At 47.7% G+C, this 8,296-nt stretch overlaps 3 protein-coding genes and 4 non-coding genes across 7 annotated transcripts in view; 1 reads left to right on the top strand and 6 right to left on the bottom strand.

Moving 5' to 3' along the window:
• Positions 1–699: 699 nt before the first annotated feature.
• On the bottom strand, positions 700–770 carry Pmar_PMAR012721. Its single transcript has one exon. It is a non-coding gene; the product is annotated as a tRNA-Gly (tRNA).
• A 64-nt stretch (positions 771–834) lies between these two features.
• On the bottom strand, positions 835–907 carry Pmar_PMAR012720. Its single transcript has one exon. It is a non-coding gene; the product is annotated as a tRNA-Glu (tRNA).
• A 1,002-nt stretch (positions 908–1,909) lies between these two features.
• On the bottom strand, positions 1,910–1,980 carry Pmar_PMAR012719. The gene has a single exon. It is a non-coding gene; the product is annotated as a tRNA-Gly (tRNA).
• A 64-nt stretch (positions 1,981–2,044) lies between these two features.
• Positions 2,045–2,117, bottom strand: Pmar_PMAR012718. Its single transcript has one exon. It is a non-coding gene; the product is annotated as a tRNA-Glu (tRNA).
• Positions 2,118–3,456: 1,339 nt separating this feature from the next.
• Pmar_PMAR012717 (zinc finger protein A20 domain-containing protein, putative) lies at positions 3,457–4,835 on the bottom strand (the record flags this gene model as incomplete). The annotated part of the gene is made up of 7 exons (XM_002787887.1): positions 3,457–3,700; positions 3,745–3,822; positions 3,925–4,010; positions 4,104–4,259; positions 4,311–4,435; positions 4,507–4,585; positions 4,743–4,835. 7 exons carry the CDS (start codon positions 4,833–4,835, stop codon positions 3,592–3,594), a joined length of 726 nt encoding a protein of 241 aa, XP_002787933.1. The 3' UTR covers positions 3,457–3,591.
• A 902-nt stretch (positions 4,836–5,737) lies between these two features.
• Positions 5,738–7,410, bottom strand: Pmar_PMAR012716 (hypothetical protein; the record flags this gene model as incomplete). The annotated part of the gene is made up of 8 exons (XM_002787886.1): positions 6,950–7,410; positions 6,784–6,880; positions 6,670–6,715; positions 6,541–6,621; positions 6,371–6,486; positions 6,126–6,286; positions 5,914–6,030; positions 5,738–5,864 (listed from the first exon to the last, which is right to left on the bottom strand). The coding sequence occupies exons 1-8, from the start codon at positions 7,237–7,239 to the stop codon at positions 5,738–5,740; spliced, it is 1,035 nt and encodes a 344-aa protein (XP_002787932.1). The 5' UTR covers positions 7,240–7,410.
• Positions 7,411–7,641: 231 nt separating this feature from the next.
• Pmar_PMAR012715 (cyclophilin, putative) overlaps positions 7,642–8,296 on the top strand; it is a gene marked incomplete at both ends in the record, with an annotated part of 978 nt that continues 323 nt past the window's right edge. The window contains 3 exons of the mRNA XM_002787885.1: positions 7,642–7,697; positions 7,783–8,096; positions 8,174–8,240. Of these exons, the coding sequence (XP_002787931.1) occupies positions 7,642–7,697; positions 7,783–8,096; positions 8,174–8,240 (437 nt within the window). The remainder of the gene's footprint in view (positions 7,698–7,782; positions 8,097–8,173; positions 8,241–8,296) is intronic.

The raw sequence follows: 8,296 nt of genomic DNA, 5'->3' as shown, positions 1-8,296 counted from the left end.
TGTGAGAGTTGATAACAGACACGGAAAGGCAAGATGAATTGATAGTCGCGCATAGGCTAACATGCAAAGGGGTGTGTCACCATGCTATGCATCCAGCATTGCTTCCACGCACTACGGAATTCTGCTTATTTTACTTATCATTAGCATCTACGACTCGGGTGATGCTACTTCCAGATAGTGAAAGAGAGTATATATAATTTAATCTTCTGTAGTGACAACTTAGTGTCACCAGAAACCACGCTTGCACATACCAAATCACGGGTCGGTACGGTAGCACGCCGGGCTGGGGTTGGTGACTCTAAAAACCCTGTCCAAACCCAGAAATCAAGGATGAGTGGTACTGGATAGCATATGAGGCGTACTCTCCATCTTTCCGGGATGATCATCAGCGGACGACGAGTATTTCATACAATTCACAGGACTAGCTCATTGCCCTAAAAATCAGCGTAGCTACCCTGCCTCAAAGAAGATACCAGTTTGAGTCGCTAAACTACATCCATGGTGAATGCTAGTGAAGAACCCCCCCCCCCCTATAACCGGCCATTCGGGCTGATATACCCCGCCCCCCCCTGGACAGAGTTGCCTAGACACAGAGCATCAGTCTAGGCGAGCAGCTACCGAGATGTTCAACATCACGGGTAGCTCTCAACATTGGACGGGGGTCCGGGGATCAACATTGAAGACACCGATTGGCAAAACTGCATCATCCGAGAATCGAACTCGGGTCACAACGATGGCAACGTTGTATTCTACCACTAGACCAATGATGCCAATAAAATAAACTTTGCAACGCTTACCTGGCCAGTGAAAATGCATTATCTATGGAAAAATAGTTTCCGATGCGGGGACTCGAACCCCGGTCGCGTGGGTGAGAGCCACGAATCCTAACCAGCTAGACTACATCGGAAGGCTGCAAAGCGGAGTCTATAGGCTAGTGCCAGTTATTATACACACCGAGACAATGATGACGGATTCCTAACCGCTACCCAAAACACGTACACACGTGCGCACTTCCCAATTTAGTCCAACCGTATGAAAGGAGCGCTCAGAGACTTCGCTTGGGAAACTCGTTGGAGATGCTCGCGCAACTTTGAAGCATCCACGTGATCAGTCAAGGGCTCTGCTAATGAAAATTCATGCCCTGCTTTGAGCCCTTCCCATTCCTTCCCATTTCCTGGCTCTCTTGCGTAGCCACATCATGCACTCCCCGTGTGAGAGTTGATAACAGACACGGAAAGGCAAGATGAATTGATAGTCGCGCATAGGCTAACATGCAAAGGGGTGTGTCACCATGCTATGCATCCAGCATTGCTTCCACGCACTACGGAATTCTGCTTATTTTACTTATCATTAGCATCTACGACTCGGGTGATGCTACTTCCAGATAGTGAAAGAGAGTATATATAATTTAATCTTCTGTAGTGACAACTTAGTGTCACCAGAAACCACGCTTGCACATACCAAATCACGGGTCGGTACGGTAGCACGCCGGGCTGGGGTTGGTGACTCTAAAAACCCTGTCCAAACCCAGAAATCAAGGATGAGTGGTACTGGATAGCATATGAGGCGTACTCTCCATCTTTCCGGGATGATCATCAGCGGACGACGAGTATTTCATACAATTCACAGGACTAGCTCATTGCCCTAAAAATCAGCGTAGCTACCCTGCCTCAAAGAAGATACCAGTTTGAGTCGCTAAACTACATCCATGGTGAATGCTAGTGAAGAACCCCCCCCCCCCTATAACCGGCCATTCGGGCTGATATACCCCGCCCCCCCCTGGACAGAGTTGCCTAGACACAGAGCATCAGTCTAGGCGAGCAGCTACCGAGATGTTCAACATCACGGGTAGCTCTCAACATTGGACGGGGGTCCGGGGATCAACATTGAAGACACCGATTGGCAAAACTGCATCATCCGAGAATCGAACTCGGGTCACAACGATGGCAACGTTGTATTCTACCACTAGACCAATGATGCCAATAAAATAAACTTTGCAACGCTTACCTGGCCAGTGAAAATGCATTATCTATGGAAAAATAGTTTCCGATGCGGGGACTCGAACCCCGGTCGCGTGGGTGAGAGCCACGAATCCTAACCAGCTAGACTACATCGGAAGGCTGCAAAGCGGAGTCTATAGGCTAGTGCCAGTTATTATACACACCGAGACAATGATGACGGATTCCTAACCGCTACCCAAAACACGTACACACGTGCGCACTTCCCAGTTTAGTCCAACCGTATAAAAAGAGCGCTCAAAGACTTCGCTTAGGAAACTCGTTGGAGATGCTCGCGCAACTTTGAAGCATCCACGTGATCAGTCAAGGGCTCTGCTAATGAAAATTCATGCCCTGCTTTGAGCCCTTCCCATTCCTTCCCATTTCCTGGCTCTCTTGCGTAGCCACATCATGCACTCCCCGTGTGAGAGTGGATAACAGACACGGAAAGGCAAGATGATTTGATAGTCGCGCATAGGCTAACATGGAAAGGGGTGTGTCACCATGCTCTGCATCCAGCATTGCTTCCACGCACTACGGACTTCTGCTTATTTTACTTATCATTAGCATCTACGACTCGGGTGATGCTACTTCCAGATAGCGAAAGAGAGTATATATAATTTAATCTTCTGTAGTGACAACTTAGTGTCACCAGAAACCACGCTTGCACATACCAAATCACGGGTCGGTACGGTAGCACGCCGGGCTGGGGTTGGTGACTCTAAAAACCCTGTCCAAACCCAGAAATCAAGGATGAGCGGTACTGGATAGCATATGAGGCGTACTCTCCATCTTTCCGGGATGATCATCAGCGGGCGACGAGTATTTTATACATCTCACAGGACTAGCTCATTGCCCTAAAAATCAGCGTAGCTACCCTGCCTCAAACAAGATACCAGTTCGAGTCGCTAAACTACATCCATGGTGAATGCTAGTGAAGAACCCTTCCCTATAACCGGCCATTCGGGCTGATATACCCCGCCCCCCCCCTGGACAGAGTTGCCTAGACACAGAGCATCAGTCTAGGCGAGCAGCTACCGAGATGTTCAACATCACGGGTAGCTCTCAACATTGGACGGGGGGGGCCGGGGATCAACATTGAAGACACCGATTGGCAAAACTGCATCATCCGAGAATCGAACTCGGGTCACAACGATGGCAGCGTTGTATTCTGCCACTAGCTGCATTGAACCGCAGCTGGTTCGTGACACGAATCACGTGTTCAAGTTCGTGCTACTTACTCCACATCAAGTTTTCTAGCGCTCAGTCCATAGCTCTGTTGGCGATTCCCCAGTGTTTGTAATCGTTCAAGGATTCTCAGGTTGCATATTCGCGAGCTCACCAGCCAGTTGCTGTAATACACCTTGTAACTGGTGTAATACACCGGATGTATGGCCCCGCCTCCATGCTCAACACTATGAATAAACACAAGACTGTCATAATGAGGTGTGTGAACGATATATCGCCAAGTGCATTCTATATCTGCTTCTTCGTTCATATTAACAGAGCCTACATTCTACTATCTAGGCAGAACTAATGCCAACAACTGAAGAACCTCTAGCTGTGGGCGACATAGAACAGACACATTCAAAACTTAAGCTTTATCATCCAATTTATCTGCCATAACCACAGGATTCGCCTTCGCCAATTTCCGACGCTCGTTGGTCTTGTAGTCATAGTCACATTGGTGAGCCTCTGCATACCTACTCATCAACGTAATATCTAATACCGGTGCGAGGATTGCTACCTGTGTGTTGAACAGAAGTAATAACCGCATCGACATCTAACACCGGTAAGGCCGATGCGTTTCCCGCATGTCCAGCACCTGATAAGACAATCTATTTCACGAACTGCACGATGCTGATCAGAACGATCCGTACTGGTCGATCGTATGATTTGTCATAAGTATAATATAGATGCCCCTTACCGATTAACATCACTCTGCACTGGCCGGTCATCACTCGCCTCTACCAATTCATCAACTTTCTCGGCCTCTAGACGGGCCTTCTCCTCCTAGAAAGTAGTCCCATACTAGATCGCCCCAAACCACATGAACGGGTTGTGCATGAGGTGTGCAAGCCGTTATAGTCAGGTATCAACTCCTACCGCATCTTCCTTCTCTTTCTCCTCCTTCTCTTTAAGATCTTTCCAGCATTTAGAGCAGTAATTATTGGTGCCAGGGTTACCAAAGAAGCCACACCCGCCTTTGCATGGTACAGGAGCAGCATTCGATGATGCCGCTGTTGTTGATGATGTAGACGCCTGAAAAGACAAGATAGCAGCATGTAATGTACAGATCACGTCAACTATTACCTCTTGAGGTACCTCCATGCTAACATCGTTGCTATTGGCCGGCTTAGGGCCCTTGATCAGCAGCAACGTGCTCTCAGTCACAATTTTCCTGGTTGATAAGGTATCCTCGTCTTGTAAATGCTTACCTGAGTTACTCAATACACCTCGTCTATCGCGTCAGATGTACACTATAGCTAAGAAGAGACCGACCTCCCACCTTTGTAAAATATCTTCATCTGAACCGCTGGGATGGAGCAATGTTCAGACCGAGAAGCTAGACGCTTCAATTCAGCTATCTGAGGAGTGATGTACATGCCCTCACGATATTCAGTAAATGAATAATCAAGGCTCAAATTGATCACGCTGCTCGTTAACAGCATTAATGACTGGTGCTGTAGTAGTGGAAGTGACAGGTGTAGTGAATATAAAAGCACGATGGCTATGCCAACTTACAGTAATCTCCGAGTCGATATTGTCGAGGGTAAAAGGCTTCCCGCCAGCTAGCTTGAAGTGGAGTATTAATGGCTTGCTCTCCGAAGATGACATACTGACTAATACGGTTGATGAAAGAGTACAAGCTTGAATCGCGAACAGCTCATCAACAGCGTACGTTGAGGACCCAGTTTAAAGGGGCCAGTGCAATACCGAGAGCAACAATCTATCTTTCCGAATACATAACTCTAGAGGAAAGAGGACTGCAAAAACGTGTCAATAGTAGTATGATATGATAGCAGGAATAAAGAGGGACATACTGTGCGCAATACAACTGATCGAGATGATTGTAACAAAGACGATGAACATACGGAGGGTAGATCATCACCGATCAGCCAAGCTTGTCTGCGTCGTCAAACCTTTGAGCACCCTTCTCAGCCAGCAATCTACATTAAAGAACATCAGCCCGATATTCAGGTGGAATGTAGACTACGCTTCGAGCTGATTAACGAGCTGCTTATGCTTGCTTTTCTTCCTATTCAGCAGAGTGTATAGCCCAACCTCTCCATGCAGCCGGTAAAAGGCATCCTTTCCCAAAGGGTTCCATGCCCCACCAAGACTCATCATCATACCATGGATTAGGAGAACAGCCCGGCCAGCCTCCAAGATGATAACCACTCCAATCCATAGTTGGGGATGAATTGAATGGTATCCCGTTTCAGGCTTAGGAACGACCCTTCCTGAATAACTTCAGGCTGGAACAGACCTGTCAGCTTCTTTGTTTTGGAGAGTCACATCTCCAAGCACGTAGATAGATCGGTGCCTGGAGCGCACCCATATGGTGAAGGATATGCTACTTGTTGTTGGAGTATTGACATCAGCCTGCAGGAATACCGCTGAGGGTACGCGAATATATAAACTCATAGCCGGCACGGAACTGTGATATCCACATAGAGATGGTGAAGCCAGCGGAATATTGTACAATAAGATGTAGAGAGGTGATGGTAAAGTTCCAATCATGTATCATCCCCAGAGGAGTACTCATCGTCATCAGAATCGCTGCCCGAGCCGTTATCCGACTCAGCGTCACCAAGAGTCAGAGCATCCGCTTTCTCCTCGAAGAAATGTTCAGTAACGAAGAATCTGGTAATACCATATAATAAGGATTTGTGACTAGAGTCCGGATGACTACCTCAGGCACTGTAGAACTGTAGCATTATATCTATCTATATCGTCACGCATTAGTCGTCGAATGAGCTGTTCCTGCATACTCTCCTTCGGCTGCTCTTGTTGTTTAACGTGATTGAACCTTGTGAGGATGCATGCCTTGAACATCGGAGTATAGCTGCTTCGAGATTGGCAGATGAGGAGATGATTTTAAGGAGATGTTCCATAGTGAGTTACTTGCAGTTGTCTCCATGACGACAATAACCTCTCTCCTGGAAGAAGCGGCATATCCCTTTCTTCGGCTGAATGTGCTCGAAATGGCATGAGTCCTCATACTTGCATCTCCCAAACTTGGCAAAATGCGTACATATTCGTCGCTCTGCAAATTTGGCTTCACGCTGAGGGGAGGATCAGGTGTACTAGACGGTCGAGAAAAAGGACACATATGTGTGCAGATATGTTCGATAGCCACCCATAAGTACCTCAGCTCGTTCTCTCTTTCTCCGTTCCCTATTCTCCCTCATGGACGCCCGTATAGCTTTCTCTAATGTGCACATCTCGCTCACATTAAACGCTTCTTTCGGGGCATCGTTTCGAGCTAGATAAGATGAAAGGTATTATTGCATGAAGGAATATAACTTCGAAGTGGCACCTCTCGAAGGGAAGTTCTTCTTCCGCCGTGCAAGCCACGCATCAGTCTCGGCTTGTGACGCAGTCAGAGATTCCGATTTACCTGTGATTCAACAGCATTAGAAACAATCGAGATTGCAGGCATTATTACCATCAGCAGTTGTGATCAGGCAATGGGACAGTTTATGCGCGGCAACCTAAGAGGACCAACCAATGCAGATTCGAGTACAATACGACAGCCTTGTAGCTCATCCCAGCCCATTACAAGATCAGGCCTCGCACTGTAATCACAACCAGGATGAGGACAGGTGACGTGAAAGGTGAGGACATGCTCATCGAGAGCATCGGCAGTGAATAGATCTCTGAGACGTGGAACAGCTAACCTCTTATCCCATTTGCATGATATGATGTTGCCCTCCCAGATAGCTTACTTTCCACATGGGTTGCAATAAAATTCGCTCTTATGTTGTTCGTCTGACGACCACCTCCCTTTCTTGGCTGGTGGATGGCCCCATTGCCCGGACCCATCACAACCCAATCTGTGACCACTCTTGCCCTTAACGCCTTTACCCTTCCCTTTGATATCATTGTAGTTGAGCGCAGACCCCCATGATCCCTTGCCAGGAGGAGGAGGAGGAGGGTATCCTTGATTCACCCACCAGTCATTACTCGAGCCCCCCCTTCCCAGAGACATTCCATTCCCCACCGCCATACCATCCATTATCCCAATTACTCCCCAATTGAGCAGGAGGAGAAGCAGCTCATCCCCATTCTTCTTGTCCCCAACAACCTGTGGACCATCGAGATGCCTCACGTCTGGGTGCGCTGCTAGACTGTGATGCAGACAGGAAAGGCGGTAGACCCGTCATCGGACATGAGCCAGTGAAGAACTAATGTTGAGCACATATATTCTATAGTGGAACGCAGAAAGAGCGCAATGTAAAAGTGATAAGCAAAGGCACTTGAATATCTGCAGGGACATTTCGGGTTTGTAAGTGAAAGGGATCGAGCAAAGCATATCTCCGGTTCGATCCCTGGGGTCGGCATTTCTTCCGCCCTATTCAGCTCAACTTCACGTCACCGTCATTTTTGCCAAGGCTGTGTAGTTTTAGAGTTATCTACCATGTCAGGCATGAAATCCTCCAACGCGGGGTTGCAGCCTGCCATCCCGATGCATCGGTAGTGAGGGGAGGGTTGGGGACTACATCATCCGTCTCGTGGATCCGCTCGGTGGTTAGTTGTATGAATTTGGTGTTTCGAGCAGGCCGGTTCGGAACCCTGAGAACCCGGTAGTGTTCATGGACGTATCGGTTGGAGGCTCGGCGATAGGCCGTATCAGGATGGAGTTATATAAGGATGTTGCTCCTAAGACTGTCGAAAACTTCCGTCAACTATGCACTGGGGAATTCAAACTGAATGGAGTACCTATCGGATACAAGGGGTCAACCTTCCACAGAGTCATACGAGATTTCATGATACAAGGAGGAGACTTCGTTAAAGGAGATGGGACTGGAAGTTTGAGTATATATGGTGAAAAGTTCCCTGATGAGAACTTTAAGCTTGCTCATGATTCCCCCGGTAATATCATTGTAGATGTATTATGTATACTGCAAGGGCTCCCTCTGTATTAGTTCAAAACTCTTATTCACATTCAGGCTTGCTATCAATGGCGAACTCTGGTCCCAATACTAACGGTTGCCAGTTCTTCATAACCTGCAATAAGTAAGGCAAACACACACCATCGTCATTCACTGTCTAACTCTATGGATCAAGTGTCT

Source organism: Perkinsus marinus, assembly GCF_000006405.1.
Source record: "Perkinsus marinus ATCC 50983 genomic scaffold scf_1104296929318, whole genome shotgun sequence".
In the NCBI taxonomy this organism is placed as follows: Eukaryota; Perkinsozoa; order Perkinsida; family Perkinsidae; genus Perkinsus; species Perkinsus marinus.
The sequence above is the reverse complement of the archived record's forward strand: the minus strand, read 5'-3'. Positions and strand labels throughout refer to the sequence as shown.